Source organism: Ochotona princeps, chromosome 21, assembly GCF_030435755.1.
Source record: "Ochotona princeps isolate mOchPri1 chromosome 21, mOchPri1.hap1, whole genome shotgun sequence".
Classification (NCBI taxonomy): domain Eukaryota; kingdom Metazoa; phylum Chordata; class Mammalia; order Lagomorpha; family Ochotonidae; genus Ochotona; species Ochotona princeps.
The window spans coordinates 42,354,800-42,370,829 of NC_080852.1; the positions used below are offsets into that span (position 1 = coordinate 42,354,800).

At 48.0% G+C, this 16,030-nt stretch overlaps 1 protein-coding gene across 1 annotated transcript in view; it reads right to left on the reverse strand.

Annotated features, from left to right (window-relative positions):
- The window catches only part of LOC101526140 (contactin-6), a 128,878-nt gene that overhangs the window by 44,325 nt on the left and 68,523 nt on the right, over positions 1–16,030 (reverse strand). Inside the window, exons 5-6 of the mRNA XM_058679181.1 lie at positions 14,616–14,819; positions 12,881–12,983 (exon numbers count right to left, since the gene is read on the reverse strand). Coding sequence (XP_058535164.1) covers positions 12,881–12,983; positions 14,616–14,819 — 307 coding nt within the window. The remainder of the gene's footprint in view (positions 1–12,880; positions 12,984–14,615; positions 14,820–16,030) is intronic.

The window sequence follows — 16,030 nt, forward strand, 5'->3', positions numbered from 1 at the left end:
TACACGTGTCAGAACTGGGTCTCCTTGGTTGTTGAGGCTTGTACCACAGACAGCACAGCCAGATGTTTATGGGGGACATAGCAACCAGTTCATTGAGGCCTGCTCGTACCGTAGAGGGCAGAGCAAATTGGATAGCGCTCACAGACAAGTATCCAGATGAATTGAGACTAAGGTGAACTAGTCAGCCAATGACTCTTGGAAGTATTTCCTTAACCTTGGAGTAATGACATCAGCAGCATCTCAGATCCATCAAAACCACTTAAGCAGTACCCTCAGAATATGCTCCACAGTGGGGACCTTGGGATGACACTGGGGGGCCTTCCCCTATTCCTGGGTACTGATGCAGTTGGGTTGCTGGGAGCAGCCCTCTCTCCTTCCCTCTCCAAATTCCCAGATAACAACAGAAAAACGGTTGGAGCCAGTTGTCTCATCTACCTTCTCCTATTTCTTGATCCTCCCCGCCCTAACTGGGGTGGGGGGTCCACATGGGCATGTATCCCTCTCAACTATGTAAACATCAAAAATGAAATGATTTTGTTTAAAAAGAGAAAAATGAAAACATAATCACACAGAAATAGTTTCTGAGCATGGTGGATTTTGTGGCACACACGGTATTGATCGTTTACAAACATACGTGTAGGTTCTGTGTCTGTGAGCATGGTTTAGTTTTCAGTGGTGGGTAGCTGGAATATAAATGACTTTTTAAATTTCCTACCTCGACTTATTACTGCTTTACACTATTTTCCCACAATAAAAATGCATTACCTGCATAGTTAAAATATTCTGAGAAGATTCATTTACAAAGAGAAAAATTGACAGGCTCTGTTGTTTGTCTGAATTTGTGATTTTGTTGCCTATTAGTGATAGTATTTCTGATGGTTATGACAAGCGCATGCAAAGTATCCAATTAAAAAACTTTTAATATATGACAATCCACAAAAAGACTAATAAAAATTGAGTTTTCTTTTAAGAATTTCATATTTGAAAGTATTTATTTGAAGGGGAGGAGACAGTGATTCCATCTGCTGGTTACTTCCCAAATGTTGACAACAGGTGAGGTTGGGCTGGGGCTAATGCCAGCAACCAGGAACTCAACCCAGGCCTACCACACAGGTGGTGGGGCCCACGAGCTGGTGCTTTCATCTCTGCTCCCCAGTGCAGCATGAGCAGGAAGCTGGGAGTGGATTCCAGGTCCTCTGATGGAGGAAGTAAACTTCCTAAGCAATGAACTAAATGCCCACTTCTACAGTTAGCTGTAGTTGATCCATAAATAGAGTGTAAAGACAGATGTGCACTTCGTGTGAGTGAACACCTGAAAGCATCTGACACCACTAGCCCTTGGCAGGGACTGTGCTGGCCACAGGCCACAGTCCAAGGAGGCAGAGATAAGGCCTCTTTGAGATGCTTGCCTGGAAGTGTGGATGCGAGCCATCCCAAAACAACACTGACCTCACACCAAAGGCTCCTCCAAGTGGAGCTAAACCCTGGTAGAGGTCACAAAACTGACACCAGTGTGGAGACAAAATGAAGAGCCTCAACGGGTTCCAATGGTTCCAACTCTCCTAGGGAAAAGAGCGCAGGGACAGATAACATTGGAGCCACAGAGACTTCCCCAGAGAGGTTTGCTTCATCCTTTGCACAGTGAGCAGGGAAGGCTGGCGCTGGTCACATCGTCCCTGATCTGCAGGCACCCGCATCTCCACTTTACCTTCTCTCAGAGCTGAAGGCACCAAAACTCACAGTTCTAGGAGCAGCCTCTCCCTGCAGTGGTGGGGTCTGGCATGACCTCTGACCGTCCTGGAGACAAGGCACATCCTGGCACAGTGGTGGGGTCCGGCATGACCTCCAACTGGCCTGGGGACAGGGCACATCCTGGGGGACTTTCTCCACACTGTTTGGTTGCTCACCCTCCCTTGACCTAGTTCTCATTGTCCTAAGGGACAGAAGCTACAGAATTGAACTTGAATGTCAGAGAAGACAGAAAATGTGTATTATGACCCTTGAGGGAGCAAGATGAGGTAAGAGCCATGACAGTGGGAACTCTCCCCACCAGGATGAGGGCTCCAAGTGTCTAGACAGTGACTCTGCAGTTGGAGGAGGCAGCTTCAAAGGCAAAACTAACGCCGAAGAGACTTGGAATTAATCCTTCATGCACACCTAGATCAACTCATGCCTGATGCCCAAAGAAATCAAATAAATCTTTCTTTGAACATCACATTTAGTCAATAACTCTATTTTTGTCTTATGCCCAGTTGATTCATTTTCCTGCCACTTTCAGCCGAAAGAAACCTGACAAACAGATTCTGAAGGCTCCAGCCCCAGTGTCAGGGAGGCCAGGGTCTGTCTGGGCGATCACACACTTTCAGTATTCGATTTCATGCTCCAGATACTGTAGGATCCCTACAGCAACCAAATCATCACAAATAACGATTCAAAGGAGTGTAAAAGACTTATCAAGTGCATTCTTGGTCACATTTCGTGGCAAGAGAATATGCAATGGGGAAAATACTCAGTTTGGTAAGACGTCACAGTTCATACTTGACTGTGAACGTCCTCAGATCTGTTCTGTTACTGCACAATACGAACACCCTGTCTTGGTCATCGCCGGCAACGCAGAGTAAGACACAACAATTGCAAAACACAGGCTATTTAAATGTGCATATGCCTTCTAATAACAGCTTCCGGTTCATCCAGGAGACACGAGTGAACTGTTGCAGATTTTATACCCTCTCTCTTTTAGAGCCTCCCAAGGGGGGAATAACCAGAATGAAAACAATTATGTTACTGTTGAGCTTTACTGTTTTTAAGATATTTGACAGACAGAGGGACGAAGACAGAGTGACACACACACACACACACACACACACACACTCCTGTCTCCTGGTCCTAGCTCACTCCCCAAATGCCCGACACAGGTTTAGCACCAGCATCCAGGAACTCTATCTGGTTCTCCCAAGTGGGGACAGAAAACCAAGAACCTAGGCCACACTCTGCTGCCTTCCTAGCTACATTGGCAGGAAGCTGACAGCACAGAACCTGGCACTCTGACATGACTTGGCAGCAAGTGGCAGCCTAGCCCACTGTGCCACAAAGCTGGCTTCAGCTTTAATGTCCTAACGCAGCTTGTTTTTCTAAGATTTTCCATTCTATATAAATAAGAATAAATTTAATAAAGTTAAAATAGTAGAATGCTAATTGTGCAGCATAGAAAGAGTGTGGTTCTTAGAGACATTTTGTGGCACATTTATTATAGGTAATTCATAGCTTTATGGTGAGCATTAAATGAGATAACCCGTTGAGTATTTAGCGCCCTCTTCAGCACACATTAAACTACATTTGAGTGTTAAGGGTAAAACTGATAGAATAATGTCAGATCAGTATAATGTGATCATTACCATTTTAGGAACATGGATTGCTATGCTGCACACATTGGTTTCTACTCTTAGGAGTCCCACGTGACAGGCATGCAGCACACATTAGCTGTGACCGGAACGTCACACCGTGGGCAGAAGCTCCTCAGCATGTCTGCAGGGAAGTTGGTCCTGAGACTGCACCTGATGTTCCCGCATCAGACCAGGGGTGAGCAAGGCATGGGTGTCGCTCTGCAGTACATTTCAGCACCCTGGCCAGCGGAAGGCAGGCATTATACAGGGCTCCCCAGAGCACAGAGAAGCCTGCACAGCCAGCTGAGCGTTTTCAGGACCACTCTGTTCCAAGCTACTCCTGGTGTCGGAGATAAATGCTCCCCCTGGGCAGGTGTGGGCAGAGCAGGAGCATCTCACTTCTAGACAGTTCCCCTACCCACCACCTGCAAGCCCTCCCCCTTTGGGTACAGCACAGGATTCTCAGCTGTGCACCACCTCCTGTCCTTTTGGGTGACAACCCTTTCAGCTACAGCTCCCTCGCCCCCAGATGTCTCAGTATTAAGGCTCAACTTGGTTTGTGCATGTTGGTCTCACCACACAGTGTAGCATTCACTGCTTCAAAGAGTTAATACATCAGCCACACGTAGAATGCCAGGCAGCAAGAGGGATTCTGTGGATCTCTGTGCTGGAGATTGTCTGGAACCAGGTCCTGGAGAGCCAAAACAAAGGGTCCCCCCGGCAGCCCAGTGACAGAGAGCAGCCTTATCTCTCAGCCCCAGGTCCCTCTTCCCCTCGCTCTATGCCCATACACTTTAACAAGTGGAGCTGGATGCAGTTCTGCAGAGTGCAGTCTGAAGCAGCTGTCTCATCCAAGGCCTGCTCCGTCCACGGATGATGGGCTGGGGAGGACTGTGTGTTCAGAGGGACGCTGTTGGGTCCTTCCTGCTGGGTTTCTGCTTTCTTCACCAAATGGGTCTGAAATGTGAGTCTGCACAGCTGTGAAATCCGACAAGCTAACCGGAACAGAGTTTTCTTTCTTTCTTTCCTTTCCCCCAATTCTGGTTTTGTGCTACTTAAGTAAGTGCCACCCCAAACAAGGGCTCTTACTCCTTGCTCGGACAGCATTGGTGACTGCACAGACTCAGCATCCTGATAATCTTACCCAAAGACAGGCTGCATTTGGTATCCTTCCGACTCCGGATTTGGATTAAAGTTCTCCATGCTGTAGTGAGAACTGTGCCTCAATTCTCTAGTTTTGGCCCATAAACAGAATTTTGATTGCAAGTACTGTGTGAGAAAGCTTGTATTTCTCCTTGGGATTTTGAAAACCTCATTATGCACAGCCTAAATGCAAGCTAGGTTTTTAACTAGAAACCGGTACAGGGAGCCACTTTCCTATGATGCTTGTACTTGGAATTATTCTTAGCTTGAACCTCACATTTCAGGAAGTCCTGACAATAGACATTTCCAATCTCAGAGTGAAACACAATGACAAAGCCAATGAAGAATACCTGTGTTAAATTCTTGTGCTATTCAACTAGCAGCTTTCATTTGCTCAACTTGAAGCAGTTGTACAAAGAGCTTGAATGCAAGACTGTCCTTTAGAGACACAGCATGGACACACTCCTGAGTCCTGACACTGTCACAGAGCAAGGGGACACTACGTTGCGCAGTCTAAAGACTCTTCCTCCTGCCCTGTTGGGGGTCAGTGCTCTTATGCAGGTGTTCGGAAGTGTGGCTCCACTGCTAGGGCAGGACCTCCAGAGAATGCAAGGCCACAGACCTCAGTGGGCTCTACCAGGTTCCTCACCGGAGACCACAGTTTGGGGTTCTAGACCTGTGAGAAGCTGCTGTGGATAAGCCATGTGGTCTGTCTCCTTGTTATTTGGGAAGAAAGCATATGGAAGGCAAGCCTTCGCCTGCACTGGGCACCCCAACTGCTACGTCCATTGAAAAGCTGCAGGTGGGTAGCACAAAGGTGCCTATGCTTGGAGTGAGAGGCCTCAGGCAAAGCGAGTGACTGAACGAGAGGGGTCAAGTGTTCTGAATCTCTGCTCCCTTCACAGCCACTCAGGACAGCAACAATAGCGGGAGTGCCTTTGCAATGCCATGTGGATAACCATAAACTTGGTTGTGGAGAAATGAAGGAGACATTGACCATGACACGTTTATGTTTAAAGCTCTGCCCTTGAAGTACCTCACGTCTACTGAGCACCTGTAACATGTGAACATGGTGCTGGGGGCTCCACCAAGATACATGGACCCCAAAAGACACAGCACGGCCATCCCCACGTGTACGTAAGTGGACTGACCCCAGCACAGCTTGGGTGATGTGCCCAATGCAACATGAAGCACATCAGATAAAAGAATCTGAGCCTGAGACTGCTAGGAGAGACAGGGCTCTAGGCACAAGCAGGCACCACTTGAGCCCCAGCTATTCTACTTCCATCCTAGCTCTCTGTGGGATCCGATCTTTCCAATCTTCCTCCAGTGGGAGACAGCCTGAGCTTGGGCCCTTGCCACCCAAGGGAGACTCAGATGGAGTTCCAGGCCTCCACATTCTGGCTTCAGTAGTGGCCATCTGTGGAGAGAGCCAGTGGGTAAAAGATACCTTCTCTTCTCTCTTCTTCTCCTTCTGTCTCTCCCTGCCCCCTTCATTAATTCTGCCTTTAAAATAAATAAATCTTTAACAATAACATCTGACAAAGCAATGTAGGAATAACTTAATGCTTACTTGTGAGAAATTGGGTGCCTTCACCCAAAGAAAGGGGAAAAAGGCGGGCATGTCACCTTCTAACCTCAAAGTCAAATCTGTGTTGGGAATTATTCTGTCACAACAACACATCACAGAATGTTTGTACACAGGAGAAGGAGAAATTAAGCTATTTTACTCGCAGATGACCATGTAAAACCCCCAGAGTCAACAGAAAATAATCCCAGAACTAATAAGCCATTTTAGCAAGGTCACAAGTTACCGGTTAATACAACAAAGTCAATTACGTTACACTAGCAATGAACTACCGGAATTTGAAATAAATAGTTACGATGCAATTAAAATACAATATAATTTACATTAACACCATAAAATAAAATAGTTATGCTTAATTATAACATGACACATATAGAATCTGTATGAAGAAAACTACAAAACTGTCACAAAAGCACTGAAAAAAGACCTAATTAAGTCGAGAATTACTCTGTGTTCACGGACTAGAAAACTCTATATTGTCAACATGTTATGTCTTCCAAACTGATGAGTGAATCCAATCCCACTTCAGGGATAACTCCAAAACACATTCTATGGATATAGACAAAGTAATTCTAACTTTCAGACAAAAAACAAACAAACAAACAAAATAGAATGAAAAAGAATAGGCCACACAATGCTGAAAAAGAGCCACAAATCCAGTGGCCTGATAACACCCAACTTCAAGAATTTATAGAGCCACAGCATTTAAGCCAGTATATATGATGAAACGGATAGCCAGCAATGTCACAGTGGGGCGCCCAGTAGCAGGCTGTATGTACGTAGTTAATGCGTACTTGCAACAGGTACAAAGGTCCTGCAACAAAGAGAAAAGGTTTCGACAAATGCTGGGACAATCTGATTTTCACAGGCTGTGAGGTGCATACAGACATAGGCTGCACTCCTTTCACAAAAGTCAATGTGAAATGAAACACAGACCAAGAGACAAAACACACAACTATAAACTCCTAGATGACACACAAGTTGAAACAACTTTGGATACTTTTACATGCAATATCAAAAATCTGATCCACCTAAAAAAAAAAACAATGACTTAGACAACAGTAACATTTATTCTGTGGAAGATACCATTAAGGGAATGAAACATAAGCCACAGATGTTTGCAAAACTGGTAGTTGATTTTAAAAAAGTAAAATCCTTTATCCAAAAATACGGAGGACTCTAAAAATTCAACAGTAAAAATGTATTATAAATATTCCAACTAAAAAGTATAAAAAGTAGAGAAATGAACATGTTACAAAAGTGATGCTGAGATGGCAGACACACACGTTAAAATGTATTCAACATCTTCTATCTTCCCCAAACTGCAAAGTAAGTCAACAACAAGATCCCATCCACTCATTAGAATCACTACAATTGTAAAAACACGGGATCAAAGCTGGCTGTGGGTTAGTAGTAACAGTGCTTGTGACGGGTTACTAGTGTGCATGCAAAACGGCATGGCAGTGGCAAGAGTGGAAACTAACCGATCCATCCGACGATGGGGCAGGTCTTGGGACCAGAGCAGCAATGCTGATCTTACCCAGTGCACCATAGTCAATGGTATCTGAAGATGTTGGCTGACATGTGCGTTGGCGGGCAGTGCAGCTACACAATATCAGGAAGTGGTCCTGGATAGCACAGAGGACCTAGCATCGATTAATATATACATTGTTAATATATATTAATATATAGCATGTCATTAGTAAGCTACTGAAAGTTAGTAAACAGGGGAGAAGGACAAGCAGGCCGAAGAATTCAAGTCAGTTATGTGGATTCCGTGGCCAGAGAGTGGAGAGCGCTGACTGTGGTCGCCCATAGCAGCACCTCTAGAGTCAGTGCGGGAACTGTTGGCTCAGCAGTGGACACCCTGACGGAGCTCCTGCGTGGGGGGACGAGACCAGAAACAGCACACATGTGTCTTCCTGACATGCCTATGAGCTCAAGAGGCTGCAACGGGAAGGAGGCTTCAGCCACATCGTCTTCCTCCTGGAAACCTGTAGCCTCAGGTTAACGAGAAGGAAAACTTAGACAAACCCCAGCAGAGGGACTGACCAGCATTCCTACATACCAACATGTCAACATCTCATCGACTTTGAATGAGGTGTTCAACGTATTTTGCTGAATTGTTAAATAGCTGTTCGATTTGTGGAAGGAATACGTGAGGGAATGACAATAACCCAATGCTAAACACAGAAAATGCCAAAGATTGCTAGCTCAAGATTGCTCTACAGAAACCATTTCTTTCTCATGAGTTTCCCTTTTTATCTTCTCAGGTAAAGCAGCTTTGATAATTATGACGGTTAACAATATGCGTCGTTCACTGCCTGCTTCTTATGGGCCAAGAACTCTGATGGGAAAACTTGGTAGGATTTCCATACCTGTCAATAACACTTTCAGGTGAATCAATCTATCTACCTATCATCTATGTATCTATCATCTCTCTACCATCTATCATCAATATATTATTTATCTACCATCTAACTATTCATCTATGCATTTATCATCTATGTATCCACTCATCATATCTATCTCCATTTATTTATTCATCTCTCCATTCATCCCATCATTATCTATTAAGGGCCTAAATTAACCTGTCTATTCTCTATCTTCTCTTGACCCACCTTTGCATCTAATTATATGACCATCTGTGCATTCTCTTGTTTCAATCCACCCATCTGAATCTGTCTGCCCACCCATCTCTATATGGACTTTTTTCTGTATATCATCTTCCATGTGTCTGTACCATCTAAGTCTGTTCTCCAACTAGTCATCTATTTTCGATCTGCCTATCTATGAATTGCCCATTCATGTGTCCACTATTCATCCATCTGCATGCTATCTGCCTACGTTCATACATGTGATTATCTGTTTATATTCCTATCCACCTATCTGTACCAATGTATCCCATCGTCTATGATCCATCCATGGATTCATCCATCCATTTATGTACCATCTGACTCTATCTATCCATTCATCCATTTGTTTTACACTTAAAAAAACTGGTCAAAATTATTCACCTACTGACAACATAAGTTGAGACTAACTTTATATCTTTAAATTCAAAATCCATGCTCTTTTTGGAAGATGAAAGAATAACAAGCACACTAATAAACTGTTCACCACTAGTGTATGTGTGCGTGCGGGTGCATTTGGGGTTAATATTTTCCTTCAGTTTGTAAGCAATAGGCTTGCAGATTTCTCAGTTCTCAGACTGTATGCATGATCAAAAGAAGTGACAGCTCTACAGTTTACGGTCTGATTTTATGTCAAGTAATATAATGTCATGTTAAAAGGCAAAGCCATTTTCAAGAACATGGAGTTCGGGGCAAATGGAGTAAACCATGCATTAGAGGAGATTCTGAACTCCAACCATTTGATTCACCGTGAGGGGAAAGAGAAACACCAAGGATGCACCTGGACAGGAAATTACCATGGCATTCACCATTTTAAAAGAATATATAACAGGCCTGAAAAGTGTCATGCACCGAGCTTGACTGGCAAGCCTGACCATTAGTGAAACAGCACACTGTTTTGAGGCCTGACCTGCAGTAACACTCACTCATGCACTGAGAAAAAGAGAGGCCAGTGCTGCAGCTTGGGGTGTAACCTCCACTGTGATGCCAGCATCCTTTGCAGGTGCCAGTTCACGCCCCACTGCTCACTTCTGATCCAGCTCCCTGCTAACGGCTTGGGAAAACCAGTGGAAGATGACTCATATGCTTGGGCCTCTGCAGCCATGTTGGAGACCTGGATGAAGCTCCTGGTACCTGAATTTATATTCCGGCCTGTGGCCATTCTGGGAAGTAGGGCAGTCAGTGAAAGATCTTTCTTGCCGTAGCTTGCGAGAAACAGAGATAAAGAGGAGGGGCCAGTGCTGCAAGAGCTCCTTGCCGTGCAAATGCTCTGGAACACCGGAAGTGCCATGAAGAGACTTCAGCTTGGTACCTGACATTGCTAGCCAAGCTGAGTATGATTTCTTCAAGGATTGGAAAAGGAGTAGGCTGTACAGGTGCAGAGAGGCACTCCTCCGTGTGAACAGCCCAGAACACACAGGAACACTCAGTGCAATGTCTGGTGGCATACTGAAGCAGTCAAACAGTCACTGGGCACTGGCAGAAGGCCTTTGTCCCCTCACAGGGTATGCATGGCCCCAGACTAGGGAAGCCACCTCTGCACAGTCCCCAAGCCAGTCATAGCATGCCTGGTCCTCAGCTCTTGTAATTAAGACGCTGTCATGTTAAATCTAGGGGACAGAACCAGGAGTTGTGAGTGATGCTTGTGTCAGCAAGCCAGCTTCGGATGCCCAAGGCTGTGTCCTCTGAAGCTCATTCACCCGCTGGAAAGTGTGTCTGAGTCGTGTGACACTCACGGTAGCTCACGGAGGCCCCGGGGCTCAGCTTCTATGAGCAAACACCTCCGTCCTCCCCCAGCTATGCTCCTGCACACAGCCGCCCCACCTCCCCGCCATGGACTGTCAGCTGCTCAACATGACACGCACTGCTGCTCTCACATATAAACAGGTGTGCAGGTATCCTCCTCTGAGGCCCGAGGGACCTTACCAAATACCCAATCTCACTAGGACACAGCTTCAATGTTTAGCTTATGAGCTTTTAGCTATATTTATTATGCAAAATGAAAGTTTGCTTGTTGCTGAAATACTAGTAACTAAACATACAAAGGATAAGTACTCCCATAGTCCTATCTGCTGACATTTTTGGTGGGGATTTCGAAGCCATTTCTAGTAACATCTGGCATGCCTGAGGGTCCCAGTGTATCTGCATTGGAGGGCTAGCTCAGACAGTAAATCTTAACATGGCAATGACGTGTGAGTACGGTGTGAAGGTCAGAGTTACTGAGATGTGAACCTGAACCCCAGGTGTCTACCTCCTCTGGCTCAGCAATCTTCCCTGCCTCAAGAACTTGGATTTTATAAACCATTCCCAACTCTGGGCCCAGAGTACTTGGCCTTTGTATGTTTAGTGAGAGAATCAGGGATTCAAGCTGTCTGGAATGATTGCAAACCAGTCATCTTTCCACTTACTTAACAGTCCTGAATTCAGAATTTCAAATCCTGTGGGGCTGCTCGAGTCCTGCTCCCTCTTCTCAACAGGAGCAAGAGGACCACAGCCCACACTGAGCCTCAGGTTCTCAGAGCTGACCCTGCCGGCCTGAGCAGGGGCTGCTCGAGTCCTGCTCCCTCTTCTCAACAGGAGCAAGAGGACCACAGCCCACACTGAGCCTCAGGTTCTCAGAGCTGACCCTGCCGGCCTGAGCAGGCCCTGGTGCCATGAGGCGGAGGGTGGGCCTGGCCTAACGTGCTCACCTCAGATGCCACAGCACCAACCCCTAGTGCCCTCCCAGCATCGCATCTTCGCACACCAGTGAGGCAGGGATAAGGAAGATTTCTCATTGAAGACATCATTTTTGGATTGTTTCCTTGTTTAGAAAAATGTTTTTTTCACTTATATATTTAAAGAATGTTGGAGATGGGGAGAGACAGAGAGATTTTTCACAAGCTGGTTCATTCTTCAGATGACTGATGGCCAGAGCTGCGCCACCCCGGAAGCCTGAGCCCCAGTGGGTTCCCTGCGTGGCGAGCGCAGAGGCCCTCTGGGAACCGGTGATGACGAGAAGCTGGGACATAAACCGGCGCTCATACCGGATACCGCCTTCACACGAGGCAGCTTTGCCCCCGCCACCACACCAGTCCCCATTTGCAACTTCTTAAGAATCATTTAACCAGCAAGTAATGAGCTATTAGACAAACGGTATGAGACCAGCCATATAAAGACAAGACCAGGTATACCAAATTCATGAGAAATGAAAAACTGGAGAAATTTGACTAAAAAATATAAAAAATTCACCCGTAGAACAGAACTGCAAGATTTAGTGACCAGAACTCTTTGAGCGGCTGAGCATGCCTGGTGGAGGCTTCCCAGGGTCTCCAGGTCACTGGCTCTGGGTCTCAGAGCCCATAGGGAGGTGACGCTTTTGTCCCGTGGAGTGTGCTGTGCAGCGAGGTTGCTTGGCTGTGCTAACTGCAGACGAGGCTGGCCTGGGAGCGTCAGGTCCAACCAGGGACCAAGTCTGAAGTAAGGACATCCCAGCCAGCCCACCTTCACACTAGTGTCAGAAAGCCCAGGGCCAGGATGGTTCTGTCTGCTCTTTCCACCTGGCGTCTACTCGCATTTACAAAATTTGGATGTCGCCACGAGGTAAGGAGACATCTCTGCCACTCTGCATGAAATGCAGCTTGCTGTTGGCTTAAAGCGCCTGGCCGGTCTCTGAGAAGCACCTCCCCGAGTCACACAGCATACCCCACTCCCATGCTGCACTAGCAGCCATGAGTCTGTAGTAAGGTTTGTTGGCACTGAGCTGCCAGTGAAGAACTGCTGGTGGATCCTGAGGGGAGCCAGTCCATGCCCTGTATTCCTGGGTGCAGCCCACGGCGGCGTTCAGCGTAGTGGAAGGCCCTGTGGTTGCCCCACGGCTCGCACACACACACCTGCTCCTCACATGGGCTGCCTCCATGAGTCTCACCAGCTCACACCAGAGGAAGTGTCAGCACACTTAGGGGGAAGTTGCAGCTGATCATTTCAAAGTGTTAGACACCTTTGTTTCAATTCCCATCAGACGGCTGCACTGCTGCCCAGCATTTGAAATCTACTGTGATTTACCTTAGAGCAATGTTTGAATAACAAAAAGGCTTTGTTAAAAAAAATTAAAGGAACCAGAAAAAACACAACAAAACCAAAAACCACCTTACTTTCCAAGGGCAAAGCATTCCAGTTTTACAGACGAGTCCTTTGCAGCTGGGACAGTCTCAGGGAAACGCACTTCAATCTTTGGCTCATACTCCCCCATCACACCTGTCAAACACCAAAAGAGCTAGCAGCATTTCTGGAGGAGAGAGGTTTTCTGGGGAGTAAATGCTTCATCACCCAAAACCTGGCCAGTTGTTCTTAACCAAAACTCCCTTTTCCAACCAAGAATGGAACGCATGCTTCTGAGACATGCTTCTGGGACACCCCAAAGTTAGCTGCCCTGATGGTAGGCTGGGAAGGGGCTGCCCTACCTCAACCGAGGGCTCAGGTCTACAGCCACGCAGGCCAAGGGGTTGCCACATCAGCACAGGAAAGTGTGTGTGTGTGTGTGTGTGTGTGTGTGTGGCTCTGGGTATGCAGCCAGTGCTGCCTGTTGCACACTAATATAAGTGTCCGTTTTTACTATTCTAAAATTTGCAGTGAGGACTGGCCTGTGCCACACACACCTCTTCCAGGGCAGAGGTCAGGGCCAGGGCAGGGTTCAGGATGTCCTCGCCATGTCAGCCAATGGCAGCTGCAGCGTCAGGCCTGACTTTGGTCACTGAAGGTTTACAGACCAAACGCCAGAATGCCTAAGACAGACGGAGTACTGGTGGCCAGCACGGCTGTGGACAATGTGAAGATGGCAACAGAAAAGTCACAGAAGAGACCTGTGCGCTCCCGAGTGCTGGAGGAGTCTCGGGGCAGCCCACGGGGCTGTTACTCTCTTCAAGCAGAGGTTCTGTTGTGCTGGGATTAATTTCTGGACATCTGATGGCTTCTGCATGCTGACTTGCTTACCTTATGTTTGCAATGCTGCTGGCCTGTTTTGACATAAATGTGTCGAGTATGGCTTGGGGGTTCAAGGAAGGAAGGGGATAAGGAGGGCGGAAGGAGACACTGGGCAGCACCAGGAGGGAATGGGGGAACGAGGCGGTCTCTGTGCAGGCAGGAACTGAGGATGAGTGAGGGCAGAGGGTGGATTCGGCACGTGTCCCTGTGACATGTGTGAGAGGAGAGTGACCGTGACAGACTGTCATCAGAGCCCCCGTGGCATGTGACCAGAGCTCTAGGCAGTGTCAGTGTGGCATCCTGCTTTAGTCAACTCCTCAGAGGGGACAGAAATTCTACGAGATGTTGCATTTCAAGTCCCATGTCTGATCATAACATGCTGATTGTCCACCTTGATGTATCCACTGCATTTAGTTCAATAATCAACTACTGGCTCTTCTACTTCCTGCACACCTAGGTCTCCCGCAAGCTAGCACCGGAGTGGGCCACACAGGCTGAGATGTGTTTGAGAAACGGCCACAGTTCGTGTGCAGCTTCTGCTTCTTCCTTCGAAGCTCAGTCGAACGCCGGTTTGCTTCCCTTTCCTCGGAGATGAACTTCTCCCCATGTTGCCAACCAGGTGAATGAAAGGTGAACATAAAAGCCACTGTGACGGGGAGACGCTGAGGACAGGCTGCTGCTTGCTTTCTGGAAAGGGTGGCACCCACACATGCGCACACACATACAGGCCAGCTCCCTCACGACAGCTACAGGGTATCCCTAAGGAAGGGCCCAGTGCAGGGGGGCGACCTGCAGAAGGGACCCGGGGAGTATCTGGCTCCCGTGCTGTTCGTGGCCATCACCCATGCTCTCGGAACCGGGTGCTCTGCAGCCTCAAGCAGAGGCAGACACAACGCCAGCACTTACCATCAGCTCGCTGCACCAAGGGGCTCGGTGGGCCGCGCACGCTCCTCCGGGCCTCCTTGTTGGTGACGGAGCAGGTGTAGTTGCCCACATCCGATGGCTCTACTTTGGCGATGTACAGGTTTCCCGTCTCCTGAGAGATGAACCGCCTGTTGTCGCCGTGGGTGTTCAAGGGGTTTCCATTGAATGTCCATGCGTAAGACAAGTCTGAAAGAAAACACGTATTCTCCTTGCTGCATTCGCTGTCATCTTTGAATTCCGTGCCATGCTTATCCACTACGAATAAACGATATCCTTCTGAGCCAAATTTATGAAAACCACCTCGGCACAGTTGCAGTATCAGTGCACTGGGACGGGCAGCCCACCCCACACACGCTCTTCATGGGACCAGGGCACTGAGGATGGGGTGTCAGGTAAAGCTGTAAGACACAGCAGGATTTTCCCAGCGTTCCCAGCATGAGTGTCATGAGGCCCTGTGCTTCTGTTTCAACATTCCTCCCCGTCTCTGTGACTCTGGGCAAGACCCCTCAGAGCACCACAGGCCCGAGATGCGCATGGGAGTTCCTCAGAGAGCTTGTCACGAGGTGGTGGTTCCTGCTTTGTGTTCAAAAGCATCCAACACACTGTCAGCGCATGTGAAACATCCCACCCTGATGTTCAAGTTCCAGGACGACAGGGCTGAACTTGGGCTCAGTCGCTGCCTGCTCCATGGCATTGGGCAGCTGTTCCAGAGTGATCTTTGGGTGCAGAGAACAGTGAAGCAGCCTGAACCCACCTGTGGCACACACACTTCTTCAACCTGGCACTGCCAAGGCCACTGATGTGGCTGGAACATGGTCGGAGGCACAGGGGGTGCTGGGGAAAGAGCCCAGCCGAGGAGCCCAGGACACCTGTGCTCAGAAGAGTCTCTGCAGAAGAAACCCCATATGGGAACCAGCTGGGGGAAGGCAGCACAGGCAGGAGGTCCCGGTCTGGGAGCCCAGGGACACACCCGAGCCATGAGCAGCAGATCTGAGCGTTCTGCCTCCTGCTCGCTCCACTGCCTCTGCCTCAGGTCACAGCAGGGACCTTCCCGGCTCAGAAAATTTGGGCCCCATTCTTATCTACCTCCACCTTGACAGCCACCACCTGACTCCATCATTAGATCATTCCTGCAACTATTGGGGGTTCAGAATGGACTGTTTCATGGCCTGCCTTAAAGTCCTCAGTCAGCATTGCACTCAGAACTCCCTTCATTTCCCAGCCCGTGAAGATCCTGCTACCAGCCATCCACCCTCCCAGGGGCGTGTGAGCAGCTGCAGCCTGGGCCTTCTGTGTCAGGTGAAGCCAGAGTCTTGTCTGTTGGGGCCATTTCCGTCTCTCCCGGGAAAGCTTATAGGCGGGAGCTGTGAGAAACAGCTCAAGCTGCACCAGCTCCC